A 24327-nucleotide genomic window follows, 5' to 3' on the forward strand; every position below is an offset into this window, starting at 1 on the left:
ATGTACAGTCCAATGTCCTCAAGAGAGCCAAAGAAGAAACACAATGAAACATTCTGAGAACTCATGTACAATGACAGAAAATTATGTCACAATGATATTTCTAGAGAAGTCCCCAACAGCAGAATAATTACCGCTCTTTAATACTGACACTTATATTCACAAACACAAAGGTACACACATTTAAGGTACTTAAATATACCCATGTGTTAGTATTGTCACGTACCCCATGACTGGGTTAAAGAACCAGCAGAAATGGAAAACACTTTGGAGTTTGGTATTGCTATGAACTAATAGTGTTTATTAGTAACTACGCAATACAGTAATATAAATGCAAATATATCAAACAGGTTAGCAATGATATATATACACAAGTGTGGAAATAGGAACAAAACTAGGCACTTTCAAATCTAGGGGTAAATGGGTACAGTCTTACGATGTGATGAAGACAGTTCAGTTCAGTTCAATGTAGTTAATTGAGTAACATTGGAGAGGGGGGGAGGGAGAGGTGACGCCGTTGATCTTCCCGTTGTCTTCCGGAATCCTGTTGTGGTCCGACCATGACCATGTTATGTACGACCATTCTTCAGTGGTGGAATTATCACCCAGGCAAGGATGGACACACAAATAATTCCCCACCGGTTGCATCTTTTCACACAGTGAACCACCGATCGATTTCCTCGAATCGATCCTCCAAAACCCCCACCTTGCTGTGGGTGCAACAAAGCTCGTTCAGTGTCCGAACTGTGTGTCTCGTGGTGTGTCTCCATCTGTGTAACAGCAGACCTGCTTTTTATCTCCACATGCTGGACACCAGCTGTCCATCAACCTGCTCCGTCCTCCTCTTTCTGCAGGAACTTTTGCAAGCAGACAAGTGACCTCGGGGAAAGATAAACAAACTGGTAGAGAAACCATTACATCAATCTTCCAAGCAGGTTGTCTCTCTCTCTCTCTCTCTCTCTCTCTCTCTCTCTCACTGTGCTGGACATCTCCCTCGCTCTCTCTTAATAGCAGCACAGTTCATAGGGTCTATTCTGGACCCCGTTTCAAACTAGGTTTTCCCATGACAGTATTGTGTTTACTGACCATGAAATCCATATGACCATAAGATATAGGAACAGAATTGGGCCATTCACCCTATTGACTCTGTTCCGCCATTCTATCATGGCTGATATATTATCCCTCTCAACCCCATTCTCCTGCCTTCATCCCATAACCTTTGATGCCCAAAATAACCAAGAACTTAACAACGTCCACTTTAAATTTGCCCAGTGACTTGGCCTTCACATCTGTCCATTGCAATGAATTCCACAGATTCACTGCCCTCCGGCTAAATAAATTCCTCCTTATCTCGATTCTAAATGAACGTCCCTCTATTCTGACATTGTGCCCTCTATCCTAGACTCACATACTATAGGAAACATTCTCTCCATATCCACTCTATTTAGGCCTTAAAATGTTCAGTAGGTTTCAATTAGATCCTCTCCCCGCCCCCCCCCCCCCCATTCTTTTAAACTCTAACAAGTACATGTCCACAGCCATCAAACACTCTTCCTCCATTAACACTTTAATTCCCGGAATCATTCTCATGAACCCCCTCTGGCTAGCACATCTTTTCTTATATAAGGAGTTCAAAGGAAACCCTGTTTACTTTGGTATCCTCTTTTATACTTTTGGCTAGCTTACCTTCTTCATATTTCATTTTTTTCTCTCCTTATAGCTTTTTTTAGTTTCCTTCTGTTAGTTTCTGGCGGTAAAAGCTTCACAATCCTCTAACTTCCCAGTAATTTTAGCTAAACAGCGGATTCCAATTAATTGGGACACCTCGGGACCGATACATTTTGGCCCAATTAAGCAGCTGCCCCAGTTAGCTGAATTTTCAAAGAAATAGTAGTTAAAAAGTTATAAAAAAAACAAATAACTGTTTAACTGTGTAACAAATTATATATTGAAATAGAATATAGAATGATGCCAAAACTACTACAGTACTATAAAACTGTGTATTATATCCCTATAGTTGTTGATGGAGGAATTAATCCTGTGTGCATTGCCAGGTTGCTTTGATTGATTGTAAATTAACAAATTCAGCGCAGACACCTGTGCAGATAATGGACTGCCTTCAAACAAATCTTTTAACAAATGTATCCTTCAAACCTTCATTTTCATTGTAACATTCAAGATGATTGTTGATACTTTCAAATTCTTCATAGAGCCTAACTTGTTGAAGTCATGAAATTGTTTCATTTTCACTGCCGGCCGTTTCAGGCAACTCCTGAATACTTGAAACCACAGTGAGCAAAACAGTTCTGAAATGTCTTACTGCTTATTACTCCCCAGCAATCAATGACAAAGTCACTGCAACACAACATAAACTTGCTAATCTTTCTACATGCATTAACATCCAAAGCATTTACGTAAATAATGAATAAAAGGTTCTGACACTGACCCATGGGTCACCCCACTAGAAACAGGCCATCAATCGGAGAATCGACCTTCAATAATCATCCTCTGCTTCCTATCATCAAGCCAATTGTGAATCCACCTTGCCAGCTCCACAAATTCAAAATCAGTCTGCCATGTAGGGACTTTGTCAAAGACCTCAATGAAAACACATATAAACAGAATCCACTGCCCTACCTTCATCTAACCCCTTTAGTTACTTCTTAAACAAACTCCAAAGGTTATGTCAGACATGACCTTCTGCATATTAAATCGTGCTAACTGTTCCTGATCAGGCCTTGATTATCCAAGTAGATCGTGTCTCTCCAAATTCCCTCCAGTAACAACTGTAGTCAGGCTTCCTGGTCTGCAGTTCCTTTTCCAGCCATTGTTACCCTCCTGGAACAATGGAACACTAGCCACCTTCCAGTCTTCTGGAACTTCACCACTGGCTAACAATGAAGCAAATATCTCGACATGGGTCTGTGCAGATTTCTTCCCTGGCCTTCCATAAGGTCTGGGGGTGCACTTAGTCAGACCCTGGGGATTTGTCCACCTTAATGTGCTTCAAGACTGCAAATAGCCCCTTCCTTGTAATATGCATGTGTTCCAAAATTTCATGAATTGTCACCCTTAGTTTTTCAACAACCAAAATATTCTCCTTTGTAAACATAAGTAGGGATTATTTATGACAAAGAAATAGACATTAAAACTCTTAGCCATCTCCTGCACCTTCACAGTCAAGCAGTCCTGATGGTCTTTAAGAGGTCCTATTCTCTCCCTAGTCACCTTTTAACTGTTGATGTAACTGATGAATCTCTCAGGATAAATGTAACACCTTATTCTGCATTATTATTGTTTTAACTTGTCTTACCCCAATCCACCATGTAATGATTTGATCTGTATGAACATTATACAAGCTATTTATTGTATCTCAGTCTATGTGACAATAATAAACCATTCAAATTAGAGTTTAGAAATGTGGAGGAATTAGAGGTCAGGCCTTCGCTCCGCACTCCACATTCAAAGGTCAGTTACGTGGACAAAGGACACCAGGAGTTAAATCCTCTGTTCCGCACTTCAAGGCCAGCGATGTGGACATGGGGCAAAGACATCTCTGGATGTCAGGCTGTCCAGGCTGATGTGTCTCTGGTTGGATGTCCATCCAAGCAGGAAGCACAAGGACCAGTCAACTGACACACCTGGAGTTGGAGCCTGGAGTTTTAGATCCTGTCATTGGCACCCAATGATTGGAACCCAAAGGTCGATCAGAAATCCAGAAGTCAAACCCTAATGGCTGAAGCCTGCAGGCTGCATGCATGTCTTGGATTTGAAGTGTTGCCCACGTGTGTGTGGGTAGGTGGGAGAGAGGAAAGGGACTTGTTCTTCTGTTACTGTTGTGTTCTATTTTGCTGTGTTCTGCCAAACATTGTAGGCATGATAAGTTGTTGACATTTATAGGCTGCTCCCTAGGTTGTGTTGGTTGTTAATGCAAACAGTGCATTTCATCGAACGTTTCAATGTATACGTGATAAATAAAAGCTGCGTCCTGGATTCCAGTTCCAATTATCTTTCACCCTGCTGACCAAATCAATCTGTATGCTATTTTTTATCCTCTTGATCTTCCTCTTAAGCCTGCTCTTAAACTTTTTATATTCATCAACAGATTCATTTGTACCCAGTTAACTAAAAGTGATGTACTCTTCCTTCATTTTCTTGATCAGAGCCCATCAGAATTCACTGGACTTGGTATGTCCACCCTTCACCCTAATAGGAAAATGTTGGCCATGGAATCTTGAAATGACCCTTTTCAAAGTTAAAAGATCTAAGTAAATTTATTGTCAAAGTATATATATGTCACCATATACAACTCAGATTCATTTTCTTGCAGGCATTCAGAGTAAATACAAAGAAACATAATAGAATCAATGAAAAACCACATACAAGACAGATGAACAACCAATGTGTAAAAGACAACAAACTGTGCAAATACAAGAAGGAAAAAAACAAAATATTAACAATAATAAATAAATAAATAAGCAATATACATCAAGAACATGAGTTGAAGAGTCCTTGAATGTGAGTCCGAGTGGGAACAGTTCAAGTGTTGGGGTGATTGAAGTTGAGTGAAGTTATCCCTTCCGGTTCATGAGCCTGATGATCGAAGGATAACCTAGTAACCAGAACCTAGTAATGCGGGCCTTAAGACTTCTGTACCTCCTTCCTGATGGCAGGAGTGAGAAGAAAGCATGGCCTGGATGGTGAGGGTCCTTGATGACTGATGCTGCTTACCTGCAACAGCGCTGCTTATAGATGCGCTCAATGGTGGGGAGAACTTTACCCGTGATGGACTGGGCTGTATCCACTACTTTTTGTAGGCTTTTCCATTGAAGGGCATTACTTTTCCATGCCAGGTCATGATGCAACCTGTCAGAATGCTCCCCACTGCACATCTATAGAGGTTTATCATGGTTTTAGATGATCTTTGAAAGTTTGATTGATTGCTGAGCTTGGCAAACTTCTAAGAAAGTAGAGGTTTTGTTTTCTTTGTAACGACACTTTGGAATGGACCCAAAAAATGATAATGCTGAGCAATTTTGTAATATATGGATCTACTTCTTTAAGGTCAATAACCCTGACCCCCAATAGCACTACGTATTGATCTGTTGTCTGCGCATCTATATGAGTTTATCAAAGTTTAGATGATATGCCAAATCTTTGAAAACTTCTAAGAAGTAGAAGCGCCGTTGTGTTTTCTTTGTAATGGACACAGGAAATGATAATGCAAGGAATTTAAAATCATTGACCCTCTCCACCTCTGATGCCCCGATGAGAACCGGCTCATGGACCTCTAGTTTTCTCCTCCTGAAGTCAGTAATCAGCTCCTTGGTCTTGCTGACATTGAGTAAGAGGTGGTTGTTGTGCACCACTTCAGCTAGATTTTTTTATATGCTGATTCGTCACCACTTTTGATGTCATCAGCAAAGTTACATATGGCAGTGGAGCTGTGCTTAGCCTCACAGTCATAAGTATAAAGGGAGTAGAATAGGGTCTAAGCACACAGCCTTGTGGTGCACCTATGCTGATGGTTATAGTGAAAATGTTGTTGTTAATCTGAACTAACTAGAGTCTGCAAATGAGAAAATCAAGGATCCAATTGCACAGAGATTCTCCCACTTGCTAACTGTCTCTTTGTCTTTAAATAGTCATCAGTTGACCCCCCAGCTAAATCCTGCCTGATGCCCTCCAAGTTGGCCCTACTCCCATTCAAGATTTTAACCTTTGGACTTGTTCTATTTTTTTCCATAACTATTTTAAAACTAATATAATTGTATTCCCCAGCTGCTAACTCAGTTACTTGGCCTAGCTCATTCCTTAGGAGGAGGACCAGCATTGCTCCTTCCTGAATATGTTCCTCTATATATTGCATGAGGAGGCTGTCATGGATAGACCATATAAATTCTGCCCATTCCACCTTTAAATAGTAATATCAGAAACCTGTAATATCAGTGGAAGGTGGAGAGTTTATGACTATGTAAATTTTAGGTTATAAAATTTGCTGTTTCCCTCAGCAAAGGATAAATTAAGGTGAGATAAATGAACAATACCACTTGTCCCAAAAACCTCTAATGCACCTGTACCCACAGTAACCATTGCAGATGTTGAGTTAGCCTCCAGAAAGTGAACCCATGGAGAGTGTCTGACCCAGATGGAGTCCACACCATGTCCTTAGATCCTGCATGGATCAAGCAGGTTTCCACCTGTTTCAAAGGAGACCACTACAATCCCAGTGCCAAAGAAAAATAAGGTAACATGCCTCAACGACTATCACCCTGTAGCTCTGAAATCCATCATCATGAAGTGATGAGAAGCTGGTCATGCCCACATTAATCCCATTCTCCCAAACAACCTTGACCAACTGAAATTCATCTACCGCCAAATTAGTTCCACAGGACTTACACTCATCTCCAGAGTATTTGAATAACAAAGGCACTTACATCAGATTCCTATTTATTGACTACAGATTCACTTTCAGTACTATAATGCTAGACAAACTTACTTCCAGTGCCACGTGGCAGTCAGGGCAAAAAGAGGATGACAGTACAGATGATTGAGTGGCTGAGGATCTGGTGCAGTGGGCAGGGTTTCAACTTTATCAGTCATTGGGATCCCTTCTGGGGAAGGTATGACTGGTACAAAAAGGATAGGTTTCACCTGAACATAAGGGGGACCAATATCATTGTGGGCAGGTTTGCTAGAGCTGTTGGGGAGGAGGACCTGGGGGTTGGGAACCTGAATGATAGGGCTGAAGATGTGCAGTCGGTATACAAGTATATGGGGGGAAAATCAAAAAGGGTGATGAATACAGGACTGATGATGTTATATTTGAATGCACACAATATATGGAAAAATTGAGATGATCTTGTAGCAAAGTCAGAGCAGCTATGATACTGTGGGTATCATTGAGTCATGGCTAAAAGAAGATTATAGTGGGAGTTTAACATCCAAGGACACATTCCTTTAAACCCTTTAACTTTCCCACCCACCTGGCTTCACCTATCACCTTCTAACTATCCTCCTTCCCTTCTCCCTCCCCCCACCTTCTTATTCTGGTATCTTCCCACTTCCTTTCCATTCCTAAAGAAGTGTCTTGGTCTGAAAGTGCCTTGGTCTGAAACGTCGACTGTTTATTCATTTTCATGAATACTGCCTGACCTGCTGAGTTCCTCTGGCATTTTGAGTGTGCTGTTTTGGATTTCCAGCATCTGCAGAATTTTTTGTGTTTATAGTTGGAAGCTTATTTACATCTGTTTGGGCTAGATGCCGCTGCGTCAAGAAAGCAAACTCGATACAACAACCAAGAGGTCCACTGGCCCAAGCAGTAAAAATGCATCGCACCAAAAGTTGTCACTGTTTCCCATCTCCTCTAAACAGTTCTCCAGAAAATGTTTTACACAATAATCAAGTCTATAAACAGTTATTGGCTTCATAAAAGTTGGAAATTGCCTGAAGTCAGAGGAAGGCCACCTAACAGGAGGAGATATGGGTTTGGACGCATTGACTAACTATAATGGGGGAGAGGGCTTCTCTCCTCATGGGCAGTGACAATTCTGAAATATCTCACTAACTAAATTAATTTCTCAGCACTGATTTTTTAATAACAAAACCTTCCAAGTACAGATCATGCACTTTGTGTAATGAGTGAAAGGTTTTTAAATAAGTTTTGGATCTGTCTTGCAAAGCATTTTTTTTGTGAACTGAACAGCCCTTTAAATGCCTAAATGTGGATCTTAACAGGTTGCACTCTCTGTGACTGACAAATAAGACTCCTTTCTGGATCTGGTGACACCAAAACATGTCAAAAAGGCTCCAAACACTGGTTGCATGACAAATGGCTTCATTACATTGGAGGATGCAGCCTGGGTGGTGACTTTGCTGTATACACCTGTTCAGAATGCAGGGCAAGCTTGAGCTTCCAGCTGCCTGTTAATTAAATTCTCCATTTCACTCCCACTTTTACCCAACCATCTATAATTTCCACTAAGCCCAATGTGTTTGAAGAAGAGCAGCCCGATCTTAAATATATCACGTTGCAGCCTTCAGGTTGCAAATTCAATCATTTCCAATTATCTGCTTTTGCTGTTATTACCAGAGCTGGCCAGTTCTGCTCAGAAGTTATCCATCTGCAGTATTGACACAGCTTTTCACTCTCTGCAGGAACTCCCTAATGTTGGAGATTTCCAGCATTTGCCTTCAAGGCCTGAGGAAATAGTTCTCTACTTCACAGTTTATAAGCACTCATTATTTGTTTTCTTACTCTCCAACTTCCTTTATTAATCTGTCAATAGAACAGCTATAAACAGAAGAATCACCATGACAAACCTGATCGCACCCTTTCAGAGATTTTCCCTTTGTACTCACTCATCACTCTCCACCAATTCTGCAACCTATTTCTATATTTTCCCTGTTCTGATAAAGGGTCTTTCACCACAACATTTAATCTTCTTGTGTTTCCACAGATGCTACCCCACTGTTGAGCATTTCCAGCATTTTCTATTTCAGATTTCCAGCATCTTATTTTCAAATGAAAATGTCATACCTAATCGTGTGGATCCTCAAAAGAAATGCCCAGTCCAATTTAGTAACTGGCATGACTTCACTCTGAAATAATTACTAACTTGATTAACTCTGACTAGTTTTCACTTTTGGATTGAAAAGGGCTGAGAAAATCAACACGATGTGGTCTTATTTCTGGGTACTTAAATGCAGGCTAATTCACACATTTTAAAAATGGAGAGTACATAATGTACCAACTTGTAAAGTGCTTTAATTAAATGCTAAGTATTTGTTATTAAACTGCATTGGTTTCACAGTTTTATCAAATACAACCCACAAATCATGGAGAATATCAGGTTTATAGAATGTGATCCGGTAGAGATTCTCTCCATCCCAGCATCAATTACACTAGAAACTTGTATGTTCCTTTTTGCACAAATGCCAACACATCCTTGCTCTACTTGGCAAACATTCTGAAGAATATATAAGAATGGCTAGTTTTTAAACAGTCTCTAAAAATGACAATATGTTAAAATCAACAGAAAAGTACAAACGTTTGTAATAAATTAAATCAGTAATCAGTGATTTCCTTTACCAAAGCTGGCTGAACTTGAGCAAATGAAATATTTGCAGAAATTGAATTAAAAAGTAAATAGCATGGAAGCTAAAAGCATAATCACTTCCACAGATATGTACCCAAAATCTATTTTCTTTTTCCATGTGCAAGTCTGTAGATTTAACAGATAAAACAGCAAATAACTATTACTAACCAAAGTTTGCTCCATGCTTCAGAAAACGGCACAGTTCTTCCAGCAGAATATTCAGTAAGGTCTGAACAAAACCTTTTAGCACTACATGATTTTGGTAGATGTTTGAAAGCTGTCTCGTTTACCAGGAATTTGTAGCTTTCATAGAGATCTCACGTTCCTTCTAAACCTCTGGGGTTGACTCAGTTCCAACTCCCTTCTGTTTATGCACATTTTCCAATGAAAACAAATATTTCATACATGCACAAGACACCGAGGGACTATTAACATGTTAAAATTACTGATATATTCTCTTTAAGCACATTTTTTTTAACACTGTTTTCAATTCATGTTTTATTGATCTTTGGGATTGATAATTGTTACATGATTACTGTAATATAGATGAACTATACTTATTGCAGGACTGTTGGTTCAGAAGAAACATCAGAAATTATATTTATAAACTAGCTATGTGGAATTTTCAGCTTGGTCATTTATGCATGGAGCTGAAAGAGATGGTGGAGATCTTAAATGGATATCTTGCATTTGTATTTACTCAGGAGACACAGAGTCTATAAAAGTGAGGCAAAACAGCAGTAAGATCATGAACCGTATTCTGATTACAGAGGAGGGGGTGCTTGCTGTCTTGAGCAAATTGGAGTGGATAAATCCCCAGGGTCTGACAAGGTGTGTCTTTGGACATTGTGGAAGGCTAGTGCAGAAATTGTAAGGGCTCTAGAGAAGTATTTAAAGTGTCTGTAGCCAGGGGTTGAGGTGCCAGAGGATTGGAGGATAGCTAATGTTCCACCGTTTAAGAAAGGCTCTAAGAATATTTAAGAGAATTATAAGCTGGTGAGCTTGACATCAGTGGTGGGTAGTTATTGGACGGTAAGTCTAAGGGACTGGATATATAAATATTTGTCCCACATAGGAGGCTGCTCAAGAAGGTTCAAACACTTGGCATTCAGGATGAAGTAGTAAATTGGATTTGACATAAGTTTCGTGGGACAAGACCGAGTGGTAATAGATGGATGTCCCTCTGAATGGAAGCCTGTAACTAGTGGTGTGCCGCAGAGGTTAGCGCTGTTGTTTGGCATCCGTGGTATATTAATGATCTGGATGATAATGTGGTACACAAGATCAACAAATTTGCAGATGACACTAAGATTGGGGGCTTTGCGGACAGCGAAGAAGGGACCAGTGAATCAGGTGGAAAATAGGCTGAAAAATACCGGATGGAATTTAATACAGACAAGTATGAGGTGTTGCACTTTGGGAGGACAAACCAGGGTAGGATTTAAACAGTGAATGGTAAGGCACCGAGGAGTGTGGTAGAACAGATCCATAATTCTTGAAAGTGGCATCACAGGTTGATAGGGTCGTAAAAAGAGCTTTTGACTCATTGGCCTTCATAAATCAAAGTACTGAATACAGGAGTTGGGATGTTATGTTGAAGTTGTATAAGATGTTAGTGAGTACTGTATGCATTTCTGGTGACCTACCTACAGGAAAGGTATAAGATTTAAGAATAAAGAGACAAATTTAGAAGGAGGCTGCTGGGACCTGAGGACCTGAGTCATACGGAAAGGCTGAATAGGTTAGGAATTTATACCCTTGAGTGTAGGAGAATGAGGAGAGATTTGATAGATGTATACAAAATTATGAAGGGTATAGATAGGGTAAATTCAAGCAGGCTTTTAACCACTGAGGTTGGGCAAGACTAGAACTAGAGCTCATAGGTTAAGGGTGAATGGTGAACTATTTAAGGAAACACGAAGGGGGAACTTCTTCACTCAGATGGTGGTAAAGGTGTAGAACGAGCAGCCAACTTAAGTGGCAGATGCGGGTTCAATTTCAACACTTAAGAGAAATTTGGGTAAGTGCATGGGTGGGGGAGGTGTTGAATGCTACGTTCCAGGTGCAGCTCAATGGGGTTAAGCAGAATAATAGTTCAGCACAGACTAGATGGGCTGATGGGTCTATTTCTGTGCTGTAGTGCTCTATGACTTGTATTCCTTTACTTCTTGTGAGATAAGTTTGGGCACACAGATAAAAGATGTATGATTTCTGAAATAGAAACCCATTAGAACATAAAAAGTAGAACATTACAGCACAGTGCAGGCACATCTGTCCCAACCTTTTAACCTCCTCTGATCAATCTAACCCTCCCTCCTACATTACCCTCCATTTTTCTATCATCCATATGCTGCCAAAGTACACTTCACACTTCCCCAGACTGAACACCAATTGTGGTTCGGCAAAAATAGAGATGACAAATGAAGACACAGGTCTCCTTTGGAAGTAGATTGCTGTTGTCCATGAGCAGGGAGCTCCTTTCTTTCCAAAGGAACACTGAAGTCTTCAGGAAACTAAATGCTACAGTTATTACAAATTTGCTTTGGACAGATCTGGAGGCCTTGAGTTAAAGCAGACCTACTGCCTACCTGCACCATGAAAATTCTATTTGCATTGTGGGTATCAAAATGGGAAAAAAAATCAGTATTTCTCCTCTTTCTCACCCTCCCCTCCTCAAGTCCTCCATCAAACCATCCACCACCACGACACCTACCCACACTGCTGAAACTGAGTTTCAGACAATATGCACACCTTTGTCAGCTACCATTGAAAGCTGGCAGCAGATCTACAAACCCTCAATACAGAAGATGGAGCTGCCAAAAGGGGTACTTATTGAACAGTAGGGTAACTAAATCAAATTGGAAGACACTCAAAGGGAAAGTACAATATTAATATTTTGAAGAGATGTTCGTTAACTTACATAGACTTTGGATTGCTAATTCAACAATATAGTGGGTTTACAGAGTGTGTGAAGTGCACCTAACTTACACGGCATGTCCAGAAGGTGTAGAAATCATTGAGACACAGCAGCTAATAGACTATCCGATTCCTCCTCTTAAATTAGAGGCCTCTATTTCCACATCAAAATGAATAAGGTGCATGAAATTTTGTGCTGTATTCCTAGTTTTCACATCATGAATGCATAGACTAATGATACTCAGAAGAGATAAACGATGAGTGAAACAATAGGTAAGCATTGAGGCAAAGTTAGATTCATTCACAGCACCGTAATTATTGCAGAAGTATATTAGCTGCCCCCAACATTGGTAGTAGTACTTTCATCTGCTTAGGTAGTAAACTCTGATTTCTTTTCCAGACCTTTCCTGCAAGAGCTTTGCGATATTTTATTATGTAGTATGTGAAGCAACAACTCACAAAGAGTGGTGAAGGGAGAGGAACTCAGCAGGTCAGGCAGCACCAATGGAGGGAAATGGATAGTGGACTTTTCAGGTTGAGACCCTTCACCTGGACTGAAAAATGGAGGAGAGAAAGCCAGCATAAAAAAGGTGAAGGGAAGGAGTGGAGAAAGAGTTAGCAGATGAGAGGTAAATCCAGGCATGGAAGGATGATTAGCAGATGAACAAGTGGAGAATAGTGTTAAGTTTTGTATCTCCAAAACATGAAACTAATTGGAAGAAAAATAAGGGAGAAGGGAGGTAACTCAGGTACATTTGTTTTTACTTTAAGCAAGGTGCCCGCGTAGTAAATATTCAATTATCCCATTCAGGCCTAAGGATTTAATCACTGAGGAGGATTTATTACTCTTGTGGTATAACACCTTTTCTGACGAGGGGGATCACTCTGCTTGGCTGATGAGACTTGTGACAGAGAAGAAATCTCAGGTTCTGGGGACTCCTCCATGGCAGTCATAGGAGTTGACTCAGAGACTGGAGGAAGTGGCTCTGACAGCTCCAATCACCATTCTACTGGACGTGTTGGCATCCTGAACAGTGCTTGGCAAGCATCACTGGGCAATGTGGATCAGAATGTGTGAATACAGTGTCTGACATCACCATTTCCTTTACCTTTTGGAAAGTCACCTCACATTGCTTTGTCCATTGCCATTTCTTCTTGATCTACGGTAATTTTTCAAGGGGTGGAGCACAGTAAGCACGTTTGGCAGGAGCCTGTTATAGTAGTTGACAAATCCCAAAAACTATGACATGTCCTTTGGCCTTGGAGCATCCACCACTGCTTGAATGTTCTCAGCACACTGGTGTAATCTTTGTGTGTTAATGATGTGACCACAGAGATGTTTGGTTTAAAGAATTCACATTTGTTGCATTGTGCTCTGAGCCCATAATCTTCTAATCTTTTTAACACACTGTCTTGAGATTTTGGAGATGCTTCTTGCTATCCTTTCCAGTAACAGTAATGTCATACAAGTAACACTGAGTGCCTGGTGAGTCTCGCAGTACTTGGTCCATATCATTTAGGACCTCCATTTGTAGGTGGGCCTCAGCTTGAGTCCAGTTTGCTGAAGTGTTTCCCTCCAGAAGGTTTCCAAAGATATTCTCTATCCAGGGTAGCAGGTATTGATCTATTTTCAATACTCAATGGATGATGACCTTAAAATCACCACAGACCATGACAGACCCACTCTTCTTGGCTATTAGGACCACTTGTGTTGCCCATGGGCTCCATTCAAACTTAGAAAGAATTCCTTCAGCCTCCATGCAATCTAGCTCATTGGCCACTTTATCACAAATGGTATAAGGAACTGGACAGGCTTTGCAAAAGATGGGTGAAGCATTTTCATTTGACACTATTTTACCCTTGATATGTTGGAGTTTTCCATTGTCATTCCTGAACACTGCTGTAGCATCATCCAGTATCTTTCTTAATTTACTTTCAGTTGACTCTATTGCAGGGGATGTGGCATGCAAATGATGAATGGATCTCCAATCAAATTGTAGTTGTCTCAACTAATCATGCCCCCACAATGCTGGCCCTCCTGTTTTTACCACATGCAGGCTCAATGTGGCTTGTTGGTTGTTGTATTTCACAGTTACGGATGTCATTCCCACAGGAGTTATCTTTTCTCCAGTATATATCTCCAGGTTTTAGTTCAGTATCTTTGAAATGTCGTTCCAACCAAATGACTAAAACAACATTCAACTCCATTTTAATTAATTTGCCATTCACTTCCGGTGTAATCCATATTGCCTGTCTGTTGTTAATTTTCAATTTGTAAATCTCAAGGCTATCCAGCCCTGTGCCACTTTCTTCATTATCAGATTTTTTAATCAACAGCATGCAGATTAATGCTCTTTTTGAAACTGCAACATGACTTTTTATATTTTTCTCTTCCTTGTTCAGTCCATTTATTTTTATCTGCTCAGCGTGCTCGTTGTATGTATCCTACTTTATTGCATTTTCTGCAAGTTTCACATTTAGACCTGCATTGGTCTGGTGTATGTGAAACTCTGCCAGAATGGTGTTCAATCTGGCCAGTCTTTGCTAAGACGTTGCAATTTTGATCACGCTCACTTTCTTTCCTGACTGCAACTCTACTGCGTCCCTCTCTGCTATTTCCATTGATACAGCTATTTCAGCTGCTCTTTTAAATGTAAATTGTGCTTCAGTTAGGTTTTGGATGCTTTCCTGTAAGATTCCACAAACTAAACAATCTCTCAGTGCAATGTTAAACCCATCACTGAACTGACAATGCCCAATCTCTTCAATTCAGCCACATATGCTGAAATTGACTCTCCTTCCATTTCGTTCTGCTTATGAAACCTAAAGCGTTCTGCAATCAAACGAAGTGGTTAGAACCCCAACAATGGCTTTGGTTCTAAATGTTTTTGCATTACTTTCACAATATCAGCACAGCTCATTTCAGCTGGTTTGGTTGGAGTAGTTAAACTTCTAAGCAAACTATATGCCTTTAAACACAATGCACTCAGCAAAACTGGTACTCGTTTCTCATTAGCCATTTCGTTTTCTCTAAAATTCAACTCCATCTGCACCATATATAATATCCAGTTATCTGTGTCAATCTTTTCGATGTGGCTTGCCAGTTCTGCTCTTTTTTAAAAATGATTATCACCCGGTACTCACTGTTTATAAACCTGTGAATTTGTCTGTTGTCTACCTTTTATTAAATGTGAACGTCTTCTCCCCTTGCGTGCTGCTTTTTTATTTTTATTCGACCACTTCTCACTGTACTTTAAAAAAACTTAAGCACCTATCTGCACTTCTTAAAAACTCTGAAGTCCCACTGCGCATCTTGGGTTGATTTTAAAAATACCTCATCACCACCGTTATGTTTTGTTACTCTAAAACATAAAACTAATTGGAAGAAAAAACAAGGGAGTCAGGAGATAACTCGTGTAGGTTCATTTTTTCTTTAAGCAAGGCACACACTTCATGTGCTGACATGATGATGTATGCTATTTAAATATGTACTTTTACATATAACCTGTGGTGCATAATGTAAACAAAGAAGAAAGCTTAATAAAACAACATACTTACAATATTACTCAAATATTACTGAAATATTAAATACACAACAAATTGACATACACCAGAGATTCACATACACCGGACCAATGCAGGTCTAAATGTGAAACTTGCAGAAAATGCAATAAAGTAGAATACATACAAAGAAACACAACAAATAGGAATAGTGTCAGAAGCTAGGAGGCAATAGAAGTGACAAAGGGATGATGGAATTAATAGGAGGGGAGTATAGAGTCAAGAGGGGGAGTTGGGAATTGCAGTCTATATGGGGAGGGGAACTAAACTGGTGTTATAATTAATGGAATATTAATAATATACTCAGAAACTGTAATTTAGAAACAGCTATCTCCAAAAGAGGTGAAATAAGAATCCAGCTGCAATCACCAGCAATAAACTGTGATTGAATATTGCAGATGATTCAATGGGCCGAATGGCTTGATTTCTCTCCTATGTCATATGAAAGACTGATGAAAATTGAAAGCCATACTGAGGCTCTGACCTGCAGGATTTAGAGCTCATGGAAGTGTCACTCAGTGATCCAGATAATCAATCCTATAAATCAGATCTCTCAAGATGTGAGGATGAGTTACAAGCACAAATTAACTTTTGCAATTTACAACAGGCAAAATATTATATACATATCAAACAAGTAAAATAGTTATTCTGGACTCTAGCAGTGTAATATAAATGTGCTAAACTGGTATGTGTAACCAAGAAATTGCAGTCACCATGCTGTACAGTACCTGCTGTTGTTGTATCTTTCTCTTTTGCAGCCATTTCCTCTACCTCAGCCCGCCGTCGAAGCTCAAATCTTCTGGCAAATCCCTCCTTAGGTTTCCAAAGATCCTGAAGGAGAAGTGGTTTTTCATTGTCCCCCAAAGGTCGGAGACACTCTGTTCGCCAGCGTTTGTCATTCCCCTCAAACCTTCCAATTACATCACATAGAAGGTACTCATAGGCAGATGTCTTATTCACAGAGTACCGTTCCAGGGCTTCTTTGACCAGCTCCTGTGAACTTGACCTTGGTGTGGCAAGGACACTTTTGTAGTTTGCACCATTGCAGATTTCATTGCCAAAGATCTTAAGTATGCCAGGTGCAGAAAGCTGGATTGAGAGCTCTGAAGGATCATCTAAAATGCCCACTGGAATATCAGCTGCCGACTTTCGCTCACGGTAACTTAGCTTCCGATATAGAACCTGTGTGAAAGCACGGCTCTGCCTCTTCAGTTTGTTCTTTGATGGCTGGGACATATTTGTTGTCAGTTTATTAAACATGCTGTCATAAAAACTTGTTCTGAAACTTGAAAAAAAAGGAAATTAGCTTAATAAGGTAGGTTTTAAATTACTTCAGCCTCACTCAAATGATCTATATAGCTTTCCCAACACACCAAATTTCCCAAAATGTAAGGATTGCTTTTGGAATTCATCTACAATCTTTGGCTCCTCTCCAATACTCAGTTACAAAGTGCAAATTTATTGCCATAGGCATATATTCACAGGGTATAAATCAGGGGTAGGCAACCTTAAGCACAAATGACTTTCTAGTATGCATTATTCATTAATTTGAGGCAAAACGTAACCAGTTGTATTTAAATAAATAATTCCCATATTTCAAGTTTTTTATGGCATTTATCTGGCCCACTGTCTTCTCATTAATACGTGATCCGGCCCACAGAGGCAAAAAGGTTACCGACCCCTGGTATAAATGTTGTGAAAATTAGCTTTTGTAGCAGCAGTATAGTACATTATAAGATGAGGGCAAGAATAAGTTAACATAAAATTAAATTAACAAATTAAACACAACTTACACTTAAGCAAAATAAACATAACAACACAGACAAAATTGAGAGAGGGAAAATAAAATACATATAGTCCGAAATAGTGTTAAGATTTTTCAGGTCAGCTCAAGAATCTGATGACAGTGGGGAAGAACATTGATGTGTGGGTCTCAGGCTCCTGTACTTTGTCAAGTTAGCAGGTTTTCCAGGATATGACTAGAGCAACCAAACAGTGTTTCAGTTTAATAATACTGGAGGAGAGAAGGAGAAAAGAAGTTTGTAACATCAAATCCTACGTGAGGCACAATTTTCATCCAGTAATGTTTGTAAAGGCCAAAGCCAGCATCTTAGGACTTCATGGCAAAAAATATCCTTTCAGCATTGATTCTGATCTTTGACTTTACCATTTCTTAATCTGAATTGAATGACTCACTGTTATGGTCCGGTCTGTAGCCGCGTTCCGGGTCTTGATCTGGTCTGCGGACTCCGGGTCTTGTAGCCGTCCCTCCTTTTGCCCTTGAGCCCAATTAGTCACATCTGTGGATTATCGTGGCTTGTTGGGGCTCAAGGAGGCGCACCTGATGCCCATCGGCTGGCGGTGTATATAGGGGGTTCTGGGAGTGTGTGTGTGTGTGTGTGTGTGTGTGTGTGTGTGTGGTTGTTGTTGATGATGATGATGATCTGCTCCTCTAGTTGCCATGGCTTGGAGTTCCCCTTGTTAAAGATGAGTTCTTTGAGTAAGTCTGGCAGCCACCCTGGACCTAGTTTCCTTCCTATCCCTTGCCTCCATTGGGCAAGCCTGGCTGGACTGCTGTTGCCTGGCGGGGGACTCTGCCCCTTTCCATCCCTTGCTGCTGATGGGTTGTGCCCTGCAACCTACCCAGGTGCCCCATGGCCAGTTCAGGCCCCTGTGCTCTGCCTGGGAGGTCTGGGCCCTGCCTAGGAGTTATGTGGCCTGCCCAGTGAACTCCTAGACCTTGCCTGAACTCCAAGGTCCTGCCTTGCCTGAACTCTGGGATCCTCCTGCCCGCCTGAACACTAAGACTCTCTCGGAAACCCAGCATCACCTTGAACATCACGTCCCTCATGCACACCATGGTCTCCACGTCTTATCTCTCATTTTGTTGTTCCTGTCCTGCCCCCTAGTATTTCAGTGCCTGCATCCTGAAATTGGGTCCAGCCTGTTCCCTTATGACAGAATGAACCCCCAGCATGGACCCAGCAATGCAGGCACTGTAGTCATGTCCTGTCACCCTGGGGTCCCCTCTGGTCTGAACACTTCCTCCTCCCCACCCACCCATGTCTTCTCTGGCTCTAGAGACCCTCCTTGGTCACCTGGAGGCTTCCTTTGATGGGGGGGGGTACTGTTATGGTCTGGTCCAGAGCCTGCATTCCGGGTCTTGATCCGGTCTGCGGGCTCCGGACTCCGGGTCTTGTAGCCATCCCTCCTTTCGCCCTTGAGCCCAATTAGTCACACCTGTGGATCATCGTGGCTTGTTGGGGCTCAAGGAGGTGCACCTGATGCCCTTCGGCTGGCGGTGTATATAGGGGGCTCTGGGACTGAGGGGGGTTGTCCTGCTCATCCTGTGCCTCTGGTTGCCCTGGCTTGGATTTCCCCTCGTTAAAGACAAGTTCTTCGAATAAGTCTGGCAGTCACCCTGGACCTAGTTCCATTCCTATCCCTTGCCTCCATTGGGCAAGCCTGGCCAGACTGCTGTTGCCCGGTGGAGGACTCTGCCCCTTTCCATTCCTCGCTGCTGATGGGTTGTGCCCTGCAACCTACCCAGGTGCCCTGTGACCTGCACAGGCCCCTGTGTTCCTACCTGAGAGGTCTGGGCCCTGCCTAGGAGTGATGCAGCCTGCCCAGAGGCCTCTGCCCCTACTTATCTCTTGTTGTTGATGGGTTGCGCCCTTGATGCACCATCAATAACTCACTCTGAGACGTAAGAAGCGAGGTATCGGCTTTTATTGACTGGAAGAATGAACAACACTACATCCTGGGGAATGAGGCTGGGCAACAGGCCTCAGTTGCCTTTATACAGGGGTCTGTGGGAGGAGCCACAGGAGCAGTCAGCAGGGGTCTGTGGGAGGAGCCACAGGAGCAGTCCAGACAGGTATATGTAGTTCACCACAGCCCTGTGACCTGCTCAGGCCCCTGTGTTCCTGCCTGAGAGGTCTGGGCCCTGCCTAGGAGTGATGCAGCCTGCCCAGAGGCCTCTGCCCCTACCCATCTCTTGTTGTTGATGGGTTGTGCCCTGTGACCTGCTCAGGCCCCTGTGTTCCTGCCTGAGAGGTCTGGGCCCTGCCTAGGAGTGATGCAGCCTGCCCAGAGGTCTCTGCCCCTACCTATCTCTTGTTGTTGATGGGTTGTGCCCTGTGACCTACTCAGGCCCCCGTGTTCCTGCCTGGGAGGTCCGGACCCTGCCCAGGAGTTATGCAGCCTGCCCAGTGAACTCCTAGACCCTGCCTGAACTCTGACTCTCTCGGAACCCCAGCATCACCTTGAACGTCATGTCCTTCACACACACCATGGTCTCCATGTCTTGTCTCTCATTTAGTTGTTCCCGTCCTGCCCCTAGTACTTCAGTGCCTGCGTACTGCAATTGGGTCCAGCCTCCTGCCCCCTTATGACACTCACAGTCTTGCCACTCAGCTTGAAATTACATCCACTGCATTATACAGATAGCCTACTTCAACCTTTGCAACATCACTAATGTCCAATTATGCCCAAGTCATCAGCTGCAGAAACCCTAATCTATGCTCGTTACCTTTAGGCTTCCAATATCAACCTCCCATCTTCCAATCTACTGTACATCATCTGTATAACAAGTTAATTTAACTATGCTGTTTATCTCCTATTCATTCTTCAGTATTGCTCAATGACCTACATTTCCTTCTGGTCCATATACACTAATCTTGATAATATATTATCTTGAAAATCTTGATAATATATATTAATCTTGAAAAATATCCTTGTCCCTCCCTACCTCTGACTTTTTTCTGTTGTACGATTTTACAATATTCCAGCTCTGGTCTCTTGATCATTAGCACCTGTGCTTTTAGTCATGTAAGCATTGACACGGGTGAGAAGATAATGTCTTGATGATAGACATGAGAAATTGCTGATGCTGGAATCTGGAGAAAATTTAAAAAAAAACTACAGGAGGAACTCAGCAGACTGAGCAGCATCTTTCTTGAGGATCTTGGCCCAAAACATCGATTGTTTATTAATTTCCATGGATGCTGTCTGACCTGCTGAGATCCTCCAGCATTTTGTGTGTGTTGCTCTGGATTTCCAGCATCTGCAGACTTTCTTGTGTTTAAGATTGAGCAGCATCTGTGACGGGAAAGGAACTGTTGATGTTTCAGCTTGAGTCCTATAAAGTTAACAATTCCTTTTCCCCCATTCCCCAGCCCACCACAGATGTTGCACAACCCACAGTGTTTATTTATTGTTCGAAACTTTCTTGCGCAATAGCAAGTTTTCACAAAAAGCAACATTTCCTAACAAGGGAGCAGCATGCAGCCTGGTATTATTTTATCATTGAATCATGCACTGCTGTCAGTAGTCAGCCATGAAGCTAATTTGTCAAAGGTTAGCCCTTTTAAGGATCCTCTCTAACAAGCCACATCAATGCAGTACTTGGTCTAGTTTCTGCAACAGTAAGTAGAAGCACAAGAGAAATGAAGGACCATTTAAGAGTCATAACTTGTCATACTGGTGGCAAAGATGTCAGCCAGTAGTGTGGTCCTAAGGAGCATCAAGCACTGCAGAATGAAGTACCATAAGTATATCAAGATCAGAGGCCTAACACTTCAGATTGTAGCACCTAACATATCCTTCCACCTGCATCATTCAAATCCACCTCCAACTTAGTGACAGCCAGACCGTTATTGTATGCCTACAAACACAAACTGCCACACTCAGAGCCAGTCACAGGGACTCACATACGGAGGCAATTATATTACTGTTGCACTTTTAAAAAAACTTCAGTTAAAAGAAATAGAAGCACCTTATTATTGTCAGTGAAAAAGCAAGAGCTTGATATAAAGTTGGAGTTGACTTCTTTATTTGTACTTACAAAATAGAAATTTGGGTCACTTAATTTTGAAAGCATCAGGGTTTCCTATATGTAGTAACTCACAGGGGAGTGATATTTCTAGTGCTTTATCCAACTCTACTATCTCTTGTTCAATACACTTCATGTCAGATTTCTTTTGATAGGTAGTACCCTGCTGTTATTCAAAATTAACACCTTAGAGAACATGCATCGGTCAAATATCCTGCACCCTGGCTTTAAGGTAAAAATAATGTTCTCAGTGCAGAATTTTTTTTTTAAATTGCAGATGCTTTAAATCCAAAATGAAACTGGAATATCTTAAAATAGGCAGTAGGTCCAAGACAGTATCAACATTTCAGGTCCATTGTCTCCTGAACTGTCACAGTGATGCCCAATGCAAGCCTGAGGAAAAACTCCTTATTTTCTGGCTGTGATATTGCAGCCTTCGGAACCAAACATTGAACTCTACAGCTTGATTTCTCACTCCCTATCAATCATCCATCTGTATTATCAGCTTAGTGTGTTTTTACTTCCATCGTTTTTACTCTCTCTGAGAGTGGAGATGATGCCCAGCCTGACTTGTTAGGCTTGTGCTCCTGTATTGTGCAACTCTCACACTCTTTATGTCTATGTTCTCACACTTATCTGTTTCCTTTTACTCACTGCACAGTTAACCTTATTTACAGGTTATCCGTATAGTCACCCTGGTTTTACCCTGCCAGATATATTACCCTCCTGCAGCTTTTCAAGCTTCTTGTCTCCTTTTCATTTCTGACCTCTCTGACCTGAAATGTCAACTCTGCTTTTCTTAAAACACGTGCGGCCTGACCTGCCGGGTATTTTCTGTTTTTGTTTTAGATATATTTAGTGCTTTTAGCCGGAAAGTAATGTAGTTGTCATGGGCATGAATCATCAGTTTGTGAACATATTTAAGAATTTGATTACATGAGAGCACATACCTTTTTGCAGATACAAGGAGCGGCCTCCAGAAAGTAACCCCATGATTGTATATTTTGTTGATTCCTTGAACCATTCACATCACTATTTGAAACTACAAACGATGAACATCAAGCAGCTCCGCTAAATCTGCAAACAAAGCAAAAATAAAAAAGATTGCAATATTGCAAATTGGAAGTGGTTGCCAATGCGTTTTCAAATTAACATGAATATAGCAACAACTGAAGGTAAAAATTTGAAGTACTATTAAAAGTTTACAAATGGTGGATTGATGGTCAGAGTATATAAAAGATATTGCTTGCTCTTTCCTCCCTTTTCCCTAGAGTACATGTTGGTGAAGGGCTTTGAAAGTACTTTTACCCTTTCATAAATCACCTGTTAAATATTGAAAGACTATTTGACTATTGATAGACTATTTAAAATCTGATACAATTTTTAATATTTTGTTATTTATGCTGGATATGGCAGTACCACTTACTGATGGACTGAAACCTGGCCTGGATGCCAACTCTGGATAGAAAGCAAGGACTGCTACTCATTATTTTTAACCAAAACATACAATATAAGAGGAGGAAGATTGTGTTAGAACCCTATACAACCATATACAATTCCACTTAGTCACAACCTAAGTACCGTCTGGAGTTCAGCTTAATATATTTCAGGGAAGATGTGATTGCATTGGAAAAGGTGGAAAGAAGATTGACAAAGATGTTGCCTGGGCTGGAAAATTGCAGATATGAGGTAAGATTGGAAATAAAAAGTTTTATTTTATTTTAATTCTATGTTTTCTAAAAATAAAAGGCTCTAAAAGTAATCCGGGAAATTATAGGCCGGTAAGTTTGATGTCAGTAGTAGGTAACTTATTGGAAGGAATACTAAGAGATAGGATCTACAAGTATTTAGATAGACAGGGACTTATTAGGGAGAATCAACACAGCTTTGTGTGTGGTAGGTCATGTTTAACAAATCTATTAGAGTTTTTCGAGGAGGTTACAAGGAAACTGGATGAAGGGAAGGCAGTGGATGTTGTCTACATGGACTTCAGTAAGGCCTTTGACAAGGTCCCGCATGGGAGGTTAGTTAGGAAGGTTCGGTCACTAGGTATACATGGTGAGGTAGTAAATTGGATTAGACATCGGCTCAATGGGAGAAGTCAGAGAGTGGTAGTGGAGGATTGCTTCTCTGAGTGGAAGCCTGTGACTAGTGGTGTGCCACAGGGATCAGTGCTGGGTCGATTGTTATTTGTCATCTATATCAATGATCTGGATGATAATGTGGTAAATTGGATCAGCAAATTTGCAGATGATACAAAGTTTGGAGGTGTAGTGGACAGTGAGGAAGGTTTTCAAAGCTTGCAGAGGGATCTGGATCAGCTGGAAAAATGGGCTGAAAAATGGCAGATGGAGTTTAATACAGACAAGTGTGAGGTATTGCACTTTGGAAGGAAAAACCAAGGTAGAACATACAAGGTAAATGGTAGGGCACTGAGGGGTGCAGTAGAACAGAGGGATCTAGTTATTCAGATACAAAGTTCCCTAAGAGTAGTGTCGCAGGTAGATAGGGTAGTAAAGAGAGCTTTTGGTACATTGGCCTTTATAAATCAAAGTATTAAGTACAAGAGTTGGAATGTTATGGTGAGGTTGCATAAGGCATTGGTGAGGCTGAATTTGGAGTACTGTGTGCAGTTTTGGTCACCGAATTACAGGAAGGATATTAATAATGTTGAAAGAGTGCAGAGAAGGTTTACAAGGATGTTGCCGGGTCTTGAGAAACTGAGTTACAGAGAAAGGTTGAATAGGTTAGGACTTCATTCCCTGGAGCATAGAAGAATGAGGGGAGATTTGATAGAGGTGTATAAAATTATGATGAGTATATATAGAGTGAATGCAAGCAGGCTTTTTCCACTGAGGCTAGGGGAAAAAAAAAGAGGACATGGGTTAAGGGTGAAGGGGGAGAAGTTTAAAGGGAACATTA

The 24327-nt window shown here is 41.2% G+C and overlaps 1 protein-coding gene across 1 annotated transcript in view; it reads right to left on the bottom strand.

The window, feature by feature from the left end:
- radil (Ras association and DIL domains) overlaps positions 1–24327 on the bottom strand; it is a 100228-nt gene that overhangs the window by 74228 nt on the left and 1673 nt on the right. The window contains exons 2-3 of the mRNA XM_073060656.1: positions 22356–22482; positions 16301–16857 (exon numbers count right to left, since the gene is read on the bottom strand). Coding sequence (XP_072916757.1) covers positions 16301–16857; positions 22356–22429 — 631 coding nt within the window. The 5' untranslated portion in view covers positions 22430–22482. The remainder of the gene's footprint in view (positions 1–16300; positions 16858–22355; positions 22483–24327) is intronic.

The sequence above is a fragment of the Hemitrygon akajei genome, chromosome 11 (genome assembly GCF_048418815.1).
Source record: "Hemitrygon akajei chromosome 11, sHemAka1.3, whole genome shotgun sequence".
Classification (NCBI taxonomy): domain Eukaryota; kingdom Metazoa; phylum Chordata; class Chondrichthyes; order Myliobatiformes; family Dasyatidae; genus Hemitrygon; species Hemitrygon akajei.